This window comes from Dipodomys merriami, unplaced genomic scaffold (assembly GCF_024711535.1).
Source record: "Dipodomys merriami isolate MVZ:Mamm:240054 unplaced genomic scaffold, mDipMer1.0.p SCAF_2236, whole genome shotgun sequence".
NCBI classification, from domain to species: Eukaryota; Metazoa; Chordata; class Mammalia; order Rodentia; family Heteromyidae; genus Dipodomys; species Dipodomys merriami.
Genome location: NW_027203645.1, coordinates 49,056 through 63,599, shown reverse-complemented (window position 1 = coordinate 63,599; position 14,544 = coordinate 49,056). Strand labels below are relative to the sequence as shown.

Genomic DNA, 14,544 nt, shown 5'->3' with positions numbered 1-14,544 from the left:
AGAAGCAAAGCACTTCAGCCATCTGTAAGGAGACAGCCACAGGCTTCAGGCAGAAAAGAGTTTACTGGGGGGAGAGCCAACGGCTGGCCTGCCCGGATGGGGGTGCAGGGGTACAAAGGATGCAGGGGAAGGGGAAAACCAAAACGGCTGGCCCTAGAGGAGACGGAATTGCAGAGACGCCTAGTGAGACGGGTATGTGTGGGAGAGGGCGGGGCGTGTGTGGGAGGGGCGGGGCGTGTGTGGGAGGGGCGGGGCGTGTGTGGGAGAGGGCGGAGCGTGTGTGGGAGGGGCGGGGCGTGTGTGGGAGAGGGCGGGGCGTGTGTGGGAGAGGGCGGGGCGTGTGTGGGAGAGGGCAGGGCGTGTGTGGGAGGGGCGGGGCTTGGGTAGGAGGGGCGGGGCATGTGTGGGAGAGGGCGGGGCGTGTGTGAGAGAGGGCGGGGCGTGTGTGGAGGGGCGGGGCGTGTGTGGGAGGGGCGGGGCTTGGGTAGGGAGGGGGGCGTGTGTGGGAGAGGGCGGGGCGTGTGTGGGAGGGGCGGGGCGTGTGTGGGAGAGGCGGGGCGTGTGTGGGAGGGGCGGGGCGCGTGTAGGAGGGGCGGGGCGTGTGTGGGAGAGGCGGGGCGTGTGTGGGAGGGGCGGGGCGAGTGTGGGAGGGGCGGGGCGTGTGTGGGAGAGGGCGGGGCATGTGTAGGAGAGGGCGGGGCGTGTGTGGGAGGGGCGGGGCATGAGTGGGAGAGGGCGGGGCGTGTGTGGGAGAGGGCGGGGCGTGTGTGGGAGGGGAGGGGCGTGTGTGGGAGAGGGCGGGGCGTGTGTGGGAGAGGGCGGGGCGTGTGTGGGAGAGGGCGGGGAATGTGTAGGAGAGGGCGGGGCGTGTGTAGGAGGGGCGGGGCGTGTGTGGGAGGGGCGGGGCGCGTGTAGGAGGGGTGGGGCGTGTGTGGGAGAGGGCGGGGCGTGTGTGGGAGAGGGCGGGGCGTGTGTGGGAGAGGGCGGGGAATGTGTAGGAGAGGGCGGGGCGTGTGTGGGAGAGGGCGGGGAGCGTGTAGGAGGGGTGGGGCGTGTGTGGGAGAGGGCGGGGCGTGTGTGGGAGAGGGCGGGGCGTGTGTGGGAGAGGGCGGGGCGTGTGTAGGAGGGGCGGGGTGGGTGTGGGAGGGGCGGGGCTTGGGTAGGAGGGGCGGGGCGTGTGTAGGAGGGGCGGGCTTGGGTAGGAGGGGCGGGGCATGTGTAGGAGAGGGCGGGGCGCGTGTAGGAAGGGCAGGGCGTGTGTGGGAGAGGGCGGGGCGTGTGTAGGAGGGACGGGGCGTGTGTAGGAGGGGCGGGGTGCGTGTAGGAGAGGGCGGGGCGTGTGTGGGAGAGGGCGGGGAGTGTGTGGGAGAGGGCGGGGCGTGTGTAGGAGGGGCGGGGCGCGTGTAGGAGGGGCGGGGGTGCGTGTAGGAGAGGGCGGGGCGTGTGTGGGAGAGGGCGGGGAGTGTGTGGGAGAGGGCGGGGCGTGTGTAGGAGGGGCGGGGCGTGTGTAGGAGGGGCGGGGCTTGGGTAGGAGGGGCGGGGCGCGTGTAGGAGGGGCGGGGCGTGTGTAGGAGGGGCGGGGCGTGTGTAGGAGGGGCGGGGCGTGTGTGGGAGGGGCGGGGCGTGTGTGGGAGGGGCGGGGCGCGTGTAGGAGGGGGCGGGGGCGCGTGTAGGAGGGGCGGGGCGTGTGTAGGAGGGGCGGGGCGTGTGTGGGAGGGGCGGGGCATGTGTGGGAGGGGCGGGGCGCGTGTAGGAGGGGCGGGGCGCGTGTAGGAGGGGCGGGGCGCGTGTAGGAGGGGCGGGGCGTGTGTGGGAGGGGCGGGGCGCGTGTAGGAGGGGTGGGGCGTGTGTAGGAGGGGCGGGGCGCGTGTAGGAGGGACGGGGCGCGTGTAGGAGGGGCGGGGCGCAGATGCGAATCTGGCAGGGCCATCCCGGAAGTGACCTCGGCGGAGGAGGGGGGCGACTCCGAGTACGGGTGCTGGGGACAGACACAGGGAGGGACGCCTGCAGTCCCTAACAGGAGGAGGGCCCGCGTTCCTGGCGACTTCACACCATCTTGGACATCTCTGGGTCTCAGATATGACAAGATTGAGCAGACAAGCACGGTTCTTGTTGGTAGTGGTGTTTGTTTGTGCCTTTTTTTTCGGAGGAAGGGTGGTATTCCGTGTACACTGCGTGGCAGGGACCCGAGGGGCGAGCATTACCAGGGTCCTGCCCGAGTCCCGGGAAGGCCGGATGGGTGTGGATGCGGGCTGGGCGCAGGGAAGGGGGGGGAGGAGGAGGGAGGGAGGAGGAGGGAGGGAGGAGGAGGGAGGGAGGAGGAGGGAGGGAGGAGGAGGGAGGGAGGAGGGGAGGGAGGAGGAGGAGGTGGGGGGGAGGAGGAGGTGGAGGGGAGGGGGAGGTGGGGGGAGGAGGAGGTGGAGGGGAGGGGGAGGTGGGGGGAGGAGGAGGTGGGGGAGGGGGAGGTGGGGGAGGGGGAGGTGGGGGGGAGGGAGGAGGTGGGGGGAGGAGGAGGTTGGGGGGAGTAGGAGGGGGGAGGAGGAGGTGGGGGAGGAGGAGGTGGGGGAGGGGGGAGGTGGGGGGAGGAGGAGGTGTGGGGAGGGGGAGGTGGGGGGAGGAGAAGGTGGGGTGGAGGAGGAGGTGGGGGGAGGAGGAGGTGGGGGGAGGAGGAGGTTGGGGGAGTAGGAGGGGGGAGGAGGAGGTGGGGGAGGAGGAGGTGGGGAGGAGGAGGTGGGGAAGGAGGAGGTGGGGGAGGAGGAGGTGGGGGGAGGAGGAGGAGGTTGGGAGGAGTAGGAGGGGGGAGGAGGAGGTGGGGGAGGAGGAGGTGGGGAAGGAGGAGGTGGGGGGAGGAGGAGGTGGGGGGAGGGGGGGAGGAGGAGGTGGGGGATGGTGGGAGGGAGGAGGAGGTGGGGGATGGTGGGAGGGAGGAGGAGGTGGGGGATGGTGGGGGGAGGAGGAGGTGGGGGGACAGTTGGGGGGCTGCAGGCTTTATGGCTGCTGCAGCCTGGGGGTTCACCTGCCATCATCACATCCTTCCTGAGGTGCTCTCAGCCCGTTAATCATAAGATGACATTTTGTGTCCATTTCCAGACCTCAGGTGACCCTTAGACCCAGAGCCCTGGAGAGAGGGAAAAGGGGGCTGCAGAAACCCAGGGGAGGTGATGGACAGACAGCCGGCCCAGGCTGGCCCCCACCAGGCGATTCCCTGGGCAGTGCAGCTAGACTCAAAATCGCTGTTTAGAGCTAGCCCATCGGAAAGTTCGGCTGTTGCTTCTTCCCTCGGTTGAAGGCTAGACGACTATTTGTTAACTTTTCTTGAGAAACACCTCTGTTCCCGGGCCAACACTACCCGCAAGGGGAGCCTAGCATTGTCTTCCTGGTGATCTACTCAGCATGCTGCTGTGAGAGGGTCTGACAAGGCCTCGGCTGGGCCTGGGGCCCGGGCTGTGGGCACGGAGGTCCAGCAAGCTGGGGATGCAGTCGCTGTCACGCCTGGGGCAGGGGGCCAACCTCTCTCTTCTCTGGCTGCCCTGGTGCCAGGGTACGGGGCAGCTTCTGGCTGTGGTTCTACCGGCAGCATTCGAGCCCAACCACACAATGACCCCAGCCAGCTCAGCAGAGCGGCCAGCACATCAGCAGGCTTGGCCAGGGGTGAGAAAGGGGCTCCTGCAGCTCGCTCCCCTGGGGTTTGCCCCCCTCCTGCTGCTCCCCTGGGGTTTGCCCCCCTCCTGCTGCTCCCCTGGGGTTTGCTCCCTCCTGCTGCTCCCCTGGGGTTTAGCCCCCTCCTGCTGCTCCCCTGGGGTTTGCTCCCTCCTGCTGCTCCCCTGGGGTTTGCCCCCCTCCTGCTGCTCCCCTCCTGCTGCTCCCCTCCTGCTGCTCCCCTCAGGCTGCTCCCCTCAGGCTGCTCCCCTCCTGCTGCTCCCCTCAGGCTGCTCCCCTCCTGCTGCTCCCCTCCTGCTGCTCCCCTCCTGCTGCTCCCCTCCTGCTGCTCCCCTCAGGCTGCTCCCCTCAGGCTGCTCCCCTCCTGCTGCTCCCCTCAGGCTGCTCCCCTCCTGCTGCTCCCCTCCTGCTGCTCCCCTCAGGCTGCTCCCCTCCTGCTGCTCCCTTCCTGCTGCTCCCCTCCTGCTGCTCCCCTCCTGCTGCTCCCCTCAGGCTGCTCCCCTCCTGCTGCTCCCCTCCTGCTGCTCCCCTCCTGCTGCTCCCCTCCTGCTGCTCCCCTCCTGCTGCTCCCCTCCTGCTGCTCCCCTCCTGCTGCTCCCCTCCTGCTGCTCCCCTCCTGCTGCTCCCCTCAGGCTGCTCCCCTCCTGCTGCTCCCCTCCAGCTGCTCCCCTCCTGCTGCTCCCCTCCTGCTGCTCCCCTCCTGCTGCTCCCCTCAGGCTGCTCCCCTCAGGCTGCTCCCCTCCTGCTGCTCCCCTCCTGCTGCTCCCCTCCTGCTGCTCCCCTCCTGCTGCTCCCCTCCTGCTGCTCCCCTCCTGCTGCTCCCCTCAGGCTGCTCCCCTCAGGCTGCTCCCCTCAGGCTTGCTCCCCTCCTGCTGCTCCCCTCCTGCTGCTCCCCTCCTGCTGCTCCCCTCCTGCTGCTCCCCTCAGGCTGCTCCCCTCAGGCTGCTCCCCTCAGGCTGCTCCCCTCAGGCTGCTCCCCTCAGGCTTGCTCCCATGGGTGGTTCTCAGGAGGCAAGGTGACAGTCTTGTGCTCATGCAGCCCCATGTGGGGCTGTGGGACAGTCACAGGGGCTAGGTGAGGCACAGGCCCAAGCCCCATGCATTGGTGGAATTGGGGTCAGAGTAGCCAGGAGAGAGATAGTGGCAATGAAGAAATCCAGACCAGGCTTGATCAGTCCTTCCTTCACAGAAGGAAGGAATGATTGTATCTTCCTACCGAATGACTCCACTGCACACACCCATGCAGAGGTGCACTCTCTCCTCAACTTTCAGACCCTCAGATCTCTGTGCAGTGCTCATGTCTCCACCCTCCACACATCATGATCTCTGTGCAGTGATCGTCTCTCCACCCTCGACCCATCCTGATCTATGTGCAGTGATCGTCTCTCCACCCTCGACCCATCCTGATCTATGTGCAGTGATCGTCTCTCCACCCTCGACCCATCCTGATCTATGTGCAGTGATCGTCTTTCCATCCTCCCCCACATTCTGATCTCTGTGTAGTGATCATCTCTCAATCCTCCACCCATCCTGATCTCTGTGCAGTGATTGTCTCTCCATCCTCCATCCATCCTGATCTCTGTGCAGTGATCCCGTCTCCATCCTCCATCAATCCTGATCTCTGTGCAGTGATCGTCTCTCTACCCTCCATCCATCCTGATTTCTGTGCAGTGATCATGCCTTGACCCTCCATCCATCCTTATCTCTGTGCAGTGATCATCTCTCCATCATCCATCCATCCTGATCTCTGTGCAGCAATCGTCTCTCCATCCTACATCCATCCTAATCTCTGTGCAGTGATCATCTCTCCATCCTCCATCCATCTTGATCTCTGTGCAGTGATCAAGTCTCCACCCTCCATCCACCCTGATCTCTGTGCAGTGATTGTCTCTCCATGCTCCCCCACATTCTGATCTCTGTGCAGTGATCATCTCTCCATCCTCCATCCATCCTGAGCTCTGTGCATTTATTGTCTCTCCACCCTCCATCCATCCTGATCTCCGTGTAATGATCATCTCTTCACCCTCCATTCATCCTGATCTCTGTGTAGTGATCATCTCTCCATCCTCCATTCATCCTGATCTCTGTGCAGTGATGGTCTCTGCCCCCTCCATCCATCCTGATCTCTGTGCAGTGATCGTCTCTCCACCCTCCATCCATCCTGATCTTTCGCAGTGATCATCTCTTCACCCTCCATTCATCCTGATCTCTTTGCAGTGATCGTCTCTCCTCCCTCCATAGATCCTGATCTCTGTGCAGTGATTGTCTCTCTATCCTCCATCCATCCTGATCTATGTGCAGTGATCGTCTCTCCACCCTCCACCCATCCTGATCTATGTGCACTGATCGTCTCTCCATCCTCACACAGGTCCTTATATCACAGCTCACAGCCATTTTCATACACCTGAGCTAAAACTCAGAATGACTCTAATGGTGTCTGTGTGCTTTGAAATACCTGCTTTTCTAAATTGAAAGTTTCCCAAGTATGAAAATGAGAACATTTGATTTTCTGATGTGTTTTGTATACTCAATGAGATATGTCAGGGATTTTTTTGACACACAAATCTTCAAGCAGTATCCAATATTGTCCTAAAGTCTATACTTTAGTATGTATTTTCTTTTTTTGTATTCACTTTTTAATTGTTATCAGTATGGTGCTGTATAGAGGAGTTACAGTTTCACGTGATGAGTGCATTTTTCTGCACAATGTCACTCCTTTCTCCACTCTCCCAGTTTTCCTTCCCATCCCAACCTACAAGTTGTATAGTTCATTTTCAACATAGTATCTAGTGAGTATCACTAAGCGTTTTCATCAAAGGAAAATTAAATTGTGCTTGGAATTTCAAACAGGAGAATGTCAAATCACAAACAATTGAATTGCAGTTGTTAATTTTTATGGCTTGTTATGATGAAAAATGTTTACTATGAGTTAAACTTAAGGATATGAGTGCAGGTAACAGGAAGCATTTCATTCCGGTTGGCTTACACTTTAATGGTCTTGTGTGAGTCCACAGAGTAATGTGGCCCTGGGATTCTGTGCAGGGAAACCAGCTGTCGTGATTGCTGGCTCAGCAACGTCTGGGCCGCCTCCAGGTCAGGCATGCAGTATCGTGTGAACTCTTGTGCACAGACCATGGAAGCTCATGCAGCCTCTGGGGAGACTCATGGGCCTCAGGCCATGGTCTTGTCCCGGATGTGGAAAGATGTGGGTCCCTCCTGGGGCCTCTGTAGCATCTTGTTTCTTCCTGCCAGCCTCTCAGCCCACTCCACGCGGAGCCTGTACACAGGGTGACAAGTTTGCTGTGTGAGTCAGCGTCTCTAGTCCTACCAACAGCCAGCTCTACATCTCTCAGCACCTTGGCACGAAGGCACCCAGGCTCTCTCCCCGAGGAGCTGCTGCATCCCACCTGGCTTGCGACCCGGCTGGGTCTGGCCGGCAGCCCTGAGACCTCTCTACTGTGCTTCTGATCTGGGCCAAGCAGAGGGCGCACTCAGGACCCTCTCGGCCCCAGGCCATCCCCCTGGAATTTTCTGGGCCCTAGAGAAGCTGTGCAGAGCCCGCGTTCTGGCTGTGTTTACTGTTTACCTTGCGGACAACCCATGTTCACTACATAGGAATAATGTTGCACAGTTTGGACACAGACCCCCCTTATGGGAGGCCACCTTCCCAACCTTGCACCCTGATGATGTTGTGTGATGGCCAAGGCTCCATGCGTGTGTGACCTTGGGGCAAATGGCCTGGCCAAGGCAGCGCCCAGGCCCTAATGTAGTCGACCAGGGCTGCTGCCGTAGACTCTGAGTGTGTCATTTGGTCCCAGACCTTGGAGGCGAAGACCAACTCCAGCCAAGTTTCTGAGGTTGCTGGGCAAACTGACAAGACATGCTCGCCAGATACTGGCCCCAGATTTCCGGGGACCTAAATGGAGAGGCAGCTCTGGCCATAGGTGGCAGAGGTCCAGGCATCTGGGCCCCTGGGGACAGCTGCAAGAGTGACCTTGTAGTTCTTCCTTCGCAGGCTCCAGCCACTGCTCACCAGGCCCCCGGCCGCCTGGATGTGTGCAGGGCACCCAGGAAGGCCTGTGGGGCTTGAAGACATGGGGGCTGATACGCTCCAGAAGACACGGCGTGTTCTGCTCCTCTGCCCTGGAGGCCCTGGCCTTCTGGCCAGCTTCACTCCCAGCACTTCCCAGGCCCTTGGTGCTTATCAGAGCCCCTCCACAGTGAGGAGGGCATGACTCCCTGTCAGCGTGAGGGTCCCTGTGTCCTGGTGTCATCTGTCCCCATGCCTGTCACTTCCCTGCACTGTTCTAGGGGAGGATGATTCCATGTCTCAATGAGAGTCCGCCTCGTAGGAGTGGCCGCTGTCACTCCACATGACTCTGCTTCCCTCATCGTCTGTGGTGAGGACACTGTCCGGGGTGGGCAGGGGCTCTGCAAAGGAGGGCTCCAGTGGTCTGAGAGGACCTTCACCTGCATGGGCCTCTTCCTAAGAGGCAGGAAAGAAGTGGGGGCATGAAGTCACCCTTGAACCTGCATCCCTGGAGAGACGGAGCACGCCAGTGCTCAGGGCCACACAGGAGCAGGTACGCTCACGTAGGCACCTGTAGGCTCACACAGGCTCTGCAGGTCCATGAGGCACACCCGGGCATGCACAGGCATGCACAGGCATGCACACAGGCACGCACACAGGCATGCACAGGCATGCACAGGCACACACAGGCATGCCCAGGCACGCACAGGCACACACAGGCACGCACAGGCACGCACAGGCACGCACAGGCACGCACAGGCACGCACACCCAGGCACACACAGGCACGCACAGGCACGCACAGGCATGCACAGGCACGCACAGGCACGCACAGGCATGCACAGGCACGCGCACAGGCACGCACACAGGCACACACAGGCACGCACAGGCATGCACACAGGCATGCACAGGCACGCACAGGCACGCACAGGCACACACAGGCACACACAGGCACGCACAGGCACGCACACCCAGGCACACCCAGGCACACACAGGCACGCACAGGCACACACAGGCACACACAGGCACACACAGGCACACACAGGCACGCACAGGCACGCACACCCAGGCACACACAGGCACACACAGGCACGCACAGGCACACACAGGCACACACAGGCACGCACAGGCACACCCAGGCACACACAGGCACACACAGGCACGCACAGGCACACACAGGCACACACAGGCACGCACAGGCATGCCCAGGCATGCACAGGCACGCACAGGCATGCAAGGCACGCCCAGGCATGCACACAGGCATGCACACAGGCACACACAGGCACGCACAGGCACACCCAGGCACACACAGGCACACACAGGCACACACAGGCATGCACAGGCACACACAGGCACGCACAGGCATGCACAGGCACACACAGGCATGCACACAGGCACGCACAGGCACACCCAGGCACACACAGGCACACACAGGCATGCACACAGGCACACACAGGCACACACAGGCACACACAGGCACGCACACAGGCATGCACACAGGCATGCATAGGCATGCACAGGCACACACAGGCATGCACAGGCACACACAGGCACGCACAGGCACGCACAGGCACACCCAGGCACACACAGGCATGCACACAGGCATGCACACAGGCATGCACATAGGTATGCACACCCAGGCACGCACAGGCATGCACACAGGCATGCACACAGGCATGCACATAGGTATGCACACCCAGGCACGCAAGGCACGCACAGGCACGCACAGGCTCGTGCAGTCACACCCAGGCACACACCAGAGGACAAGACAGGAACTGGACATGGAGAAGGAGGCAGTCTTCATAGAGAGCATTTGAAGTGAGAACCTTCTATCCCATATCTGTTTAGCTTGCGGCATGCTGCACTCTGTGCTGGGGTTCTCAAATGTGAGGTTAGGGGTGCTGGTGAGTAGAGCTCATGGGGCTGCTCAGGACACTCCTGTGGCGGCTATCTGGACGACGGTTGGGGACAGGTGAGGGAGGTTCAGGGGGACCAAGCATGGACCAAGCAGCCTCACCCCCGCCCATGGCAAAGTCAAGGTCGGTATCAAAGTCAAGACTGGCATCAAGAATGGCTTCGGGTGGCTGCCAGGGATCTGCATTTCTATTCTGGCGCTGGGAGGCAGCTGCTGAAGTTTTTGGGGATTAAGGCCTAGTCCTGGGAGTTTCTGGCTATTTTGGTGTTGGTGCCTTAGTGTAAATGATGTGTTAATCTTTGGCTCTGGTGTCCTCCCACAGCAGCTTCTCCTGGGTCTGGTTAGACCCCCAGGAGCACTCCTTCCCGCCCAGGACTCCGCCTTGATCCAGGAGGATCTGCTGAACAAAAACCCTCCTGAGGGGAAGGCAGGCTCGGGTGAGAGGACGTGAGGTGCAGGACAAAGGCAGACATTTGCTCTTGAAAACTCCCTCAAACACTAGGACAAAGGCAAACGAAGGGGTGAAGTAAGGAGGGAGAGTGGATCCGAGGAGGAGGGGGAAGGGTGGAGGTGAGGGCTGAGGTGAGGGGGCAGGGGTGAGGGTGGAGGTGAAGGGTGAGGAGGTGGGGGTACGGGGCGAGGAGGTGTTGTGGGGTGAGGAGGAGGCAGTGTGGGGTTGTGCATGCTCTTTCCTGAGCACGTGCAATGTTGTCTGCCCAGTGAGCACGGGTAATGTCTTTCCCATTCCTTGCTGGCGCTGAGCCCCTCGGAGGACCTGAGGGCTCAGGCGGGACTGGGCTGGGCGCTGTGGGGAGGCTTGCCTCTGGGGGAGCTGGGCCGCCCAGCGGGCCTCTGGGGCTTGCCATCTGGGCGCACTCACCTGCTCAGGGCGCTGCCTCGGACCCTCAGGTCCTCCCTCTGCGCTTGCTTTTCATGATGCTCAATTTTTTTCTCCCAAAACATCTTTATCCCGCCTGTGTCACAGGCTACTCTTCCAGGATACTTCAATGAGCCATTCATTTTCTGGAAAAGAAAAGTTTGCAAGCGCTCAGCCCTTGAGAGCTGCTTCTGTTGGGTGGAGGCTGGGCTCCCTGGCAGCGTGGGGGGTGGCTCCCTGGCAGTGTGTGGGGGTGGCTCCCTGGCAGTGTGGGGGGGTGGCTCCCTGGCAGTGTGTGTGTGGGGGTGGCTCCCTGGCAGTGTGTGTGTGGGGGTGGCTCCCTGGCAGTGTGGGGGGGTGGCTCCCTGGCAGTGTGGGTGGGGTGGCTCCCTGGCAGTGTGGGGGGGTGGCTCCCTGGCAGTGTGTGTGTGGGGGTGGCTCCCTGGCAGTGTGTGTGTGGGGGTGGCTCCCTGGCAGTGTGGGGGGGTGGCTCCCTGGCAGTGTGGGTGGGTGGCTCCCTGGCAGCGTGGGGGGGTGGCTCCCTGGCAGTGTGGGTGGGGTGGCTCCCTGGCAGTGTGGGTGGGGTGGCTCCCTGGCAGTGTGTGTGTGTGTGGGTGGCTCCCTGGAAGCGTGGGGGGGTGGCTCCCTGGCAGTGTGTGTGTGGGTGGGTGGCTCCCTGGCAGCGTGGGGGGATGGCTCCCTGGCAGTGTGGGTGGGGTGGCTCCCTGGCAGTGTGGGTGGGGTGGCTCCCTGGCAGTGTGTGTGTGTGTGGGTGGCTCCCTGGCAGCGTGGGTGGGGTGGCTCCCTGGCAGTGTGTGTGTGTGTGGGTGGCTCCCTGGCAGCGTGGGGGGGTGGCTCCCTGGCAGTGTGGGTGGGTGGCTCCCTGGAAGCGTGGGGGTGGTGGCTCCCTGGCAGTGTGTGTGTGTGGTGGGTGGCTCCCTGGAAGCGTGGGGGTGGTGGCTCCCTGGCAGTGTGTGTGTGTGGGGTGGCTCCCTGGCAGTGTGGGGGGGTGGCTCCCTGGCAGTGTGGGTGGGTGGCTCCCTGGCAGCGTGGGGGGGGTGGCTCCCTGGCAGCGTGGGGGGGTGGCTCCCTGGCAGTGTGGGGGGGTGGCTCCCTGGCAGTGTGTGTGTGTGGGGTGGCTCCCTGGCAGTGTGTGTGTGTGGGGTGGCTCCCTGGAAGCATGGGGGTGGTGGCTCCCTGGCAGTGTGGGGGGTGGCTCCCTGGCAGTGTGGGGGGGTGGCTCCCTGGCAGTGTGGGGGGGTGGCTCCCTGGCAGTGTGTGTGTGTGGGGTGGCTCCCTGGCAGTGTGGGTGGGTGGCTCCCTGGCAGTGTGGGTGGGTGGCTCCCTGGAAGCGTGGGGGTGGTGGCTCCCTGGCAGTGTGTGTGGGGGGTGGCTCCCTGGCAGCGTGGGGGGGGTGGCTCAGACCCCACTTCCCAGCATGGTGGAAGAAAGGCATGCCGTCTCCGAGGGCCGCCACCCGTCTGTGCCTGGGCACAGGGCCCCAGGCTGAAGTAGGTGGTGACGGCAAATCCTAGGTTTGGCTTGTGGCAATTTTAAAATACACATAGTGATGGGCTTCCGCTAGATGCGATGGTTCACACTGTAACCCAGCTACTCCGGAGGCAGTGATCAGGCATATTGCAGTTCAAACACAGTCTAGGCAAAAAGTTAGCAACCATGCACTTCCAGCTGACTTCCTTTGTGCTAGTGGTTACAGCAACGAGGACTTATCTTTTGGAACAAAGGTGAATTGCAGCAGCGCTGTGGTCAGGGCTGAATTGCGTCCTGCAGAGTCTTGGGTTGGAGTTGACCCCAGAACCTTGGAACATGCCTGCGTCTGGAGGTTGCTGGCGGCCCCCATGCCGTGGCCCAGGTGTCCTGGCATCAATGGGAGTCCTGATGCAGCACACTGAAGGAAGCCAGGGGAGGAGGCAGGACACACTGCCAGCCAGCCAAGGACACAGGGACACAGGTCAACCAGACAAGTCCAGGAGAAAGCGAAGCATGCTGTGCTCCCTTGGCCCTCAGCCCCACCGCGCTCACAGGCAGACGCCCTGGAGACACGCTGGGCCTGCCCGCGGTCTTGCCCACTCACGACCTGGGAGGGTGCTGCTGCCGTCCTGTGCTGCCTCCTCCAAGACTCAACGTCTGCTGCGTGTCCATCACTCCCCCACCCTCTCTCATCTTTCCAGAAGAATTTCAGTGTGTGGGGCAGCAGGAAAGGTCGTTATTCCTCTATGACTCCAACCAGACAGATTCTCATCAAGAGTTATACAAGGGGGAACCCTGGGCCAGGCCCAGCTGGTCTTGGAGTCCAGCGCTGTGGACTCACTCTTAGGGCCGTGGCCTCTGTAAACCCCAGCAGTTCATCAAACCTTTCAGAACATCCTGTCGAGTCCAAGTCTGTCCCGAGCTGTCTCTCCTGGTGCTGGGTCCCTGCTGCCCTGGGCTGTGGTGGGAAGGCTGCAGGCAGGCCAGCACACTTCTGGGCCCAGGGCCCTGCGCTGCGGCAGCCTGTGGCTTTGCTCTCATGGGGTGGATTAGGCTCAGGATGTAGGGAGAATGTAGCCCAGGGCCGGAGCACAGACTGAGGCAGCAGGAAGTGCCACATGTCTAGAAAAGCTTCTCTGCGAGGAGGGTAGCGCACATGTTCTGTGAACTAACAGCTGTGTTACTGGCTTGGGCAGGGCCGCTGGCAGCCCCTTGCCCTTGGCCAGCGGTGCGGCAGCGTGGACCTCGGAGCCCCTCCCGGCCCAGCAGCTCCTGGGGCTGTGGGCACCGCTGCCTTGCCCATTCCTGCTGCCCTGCCCAGCGCTACTGAGGAGGCCCCTGCCAGAGCCGGTTCAAGGAGGAGCCAAAGCGCTGGCTGCCGACGGGCTGCTCTGTCTATAGTGATCTTTGCTATTTTCTGTTCTGTTTCTGGCGTTTCTGCAAAGCAGTGATACGTGAGAGATGTAGGAGCCGTGCTGGAGCTGCACCCTTCGTGCTTTTTTCCCTGGGCAAGTGGGAGGGCCGCTGGTTCAGACGCCTCCCGCCTGGGCTGGTTCAGGCAGCAGAACAAGTTGGAAGATAACTCACTGACGGTGTCAAAGCCGGGGGTGACGTGTGTGGGGCCCTGGGCATGATCCCCCACGCTGCCAAAGATGGTAGAAGTGGGGTGCTGAGGAAGGCCTGGGTGACCCCAGCTCACGACCCAGGGAGAGCACTGTTCTGGTGAAGCTCGCACGGGAGGCTTTAAGCAGCAAGCACACACATGGACAAACTGCTCTGCAACCCCTGCTCAGCTGAACACGTGGTGCCAGTAAGTTAAACGAACACCCTCAACCAGATGGGAGGGCGGGACACCCTCAAACCACGACCGTAGCTGCTCCCAAGGAGTCCAGCTCTGGCGGTGAAACTGGGGACTCAGCCAGAGCTGTGCCCTCCCGGCCGCACCTGGAGACGTCTGAGAGCCGAGGAGAGACATCGCGCAGGAGCAGCAGAGCTTTTATTCAAGGAGCAGAAACACAGACAGACAGACAGACGGAAAACCAGTAGAGGGCAGAGAATGAACACATCACCCCCGCCCCCACCAGTGCTGAGAGGCAGATTCCCACCCGAGGCTCTGTCTTTGGAAAGCCGAAAAGGAAAGTTAAAGACAAAGCCCTCAGCAAAATGCAAGTGAGGTAAACTCGCTCAGACATGGTGCCCAATTCCTCATCTACGGTGTTTACAGATGTGGCTGAACTCAGAGACAGTCCCCTGGGCAAGGATGAGGCTCACCGTTCGAATCTTTTCCCTGCGGATGTCCGAGCGGCTTCTCCGGGTGGCTCCCGGGCGCATGCCTGGCTCCCATCTTTTATAGAGGTTGGTGGCACCGGCTCCTGGCCCAGCGAATCTCAGGAGGATGAGCCACGCCCATCTGGCTGTACCCTGCCGGAGCAATCTGGCACGTGGCTGTGGGCGACACAGAGATCTGGATGGCAGCGTGGTGAGATTGTTACTGGTGGCTGACAAAAATGTCTTTCTTTGATGGGCTGCTCCGAGAACACCCAGGTTGGGACCGAGCCAAGGGACACCAGCCA

At 62.0% G+C, this 14,544-nt stretch overlaps 1 protein-coding gene across 1 annotated transcript; it reads right to left on the bottom strand.

Moving 5' to 3' along the window:
• Nucleotides 1-6,831: 6,831 nt before the first annotated feature.
• Nucleotides 6,832-14,277, bottom strand: Fam240c (family with sequence similarity 240 member C). Its single transcript, XM_070033747.1, has 3 exons — nt 14,243-14,277; nt 10,484-10,626; nt 6,832-6,937 (listed from the first exon to the last, which is right to left on the bottom strand). Exons 2-3 carry the CDS (start codon nt 10,621-10,623, stop codon nt 6,832-6,834), a joined length of 246 nt encoding a protein of 81 aa, XP_069889848.1. The 5' UTR covers nt 10,624-10,626; nt 14,243-14,277.
• Nucleotides 14,278-14,544: the final 267 nt, after the last annotated feature.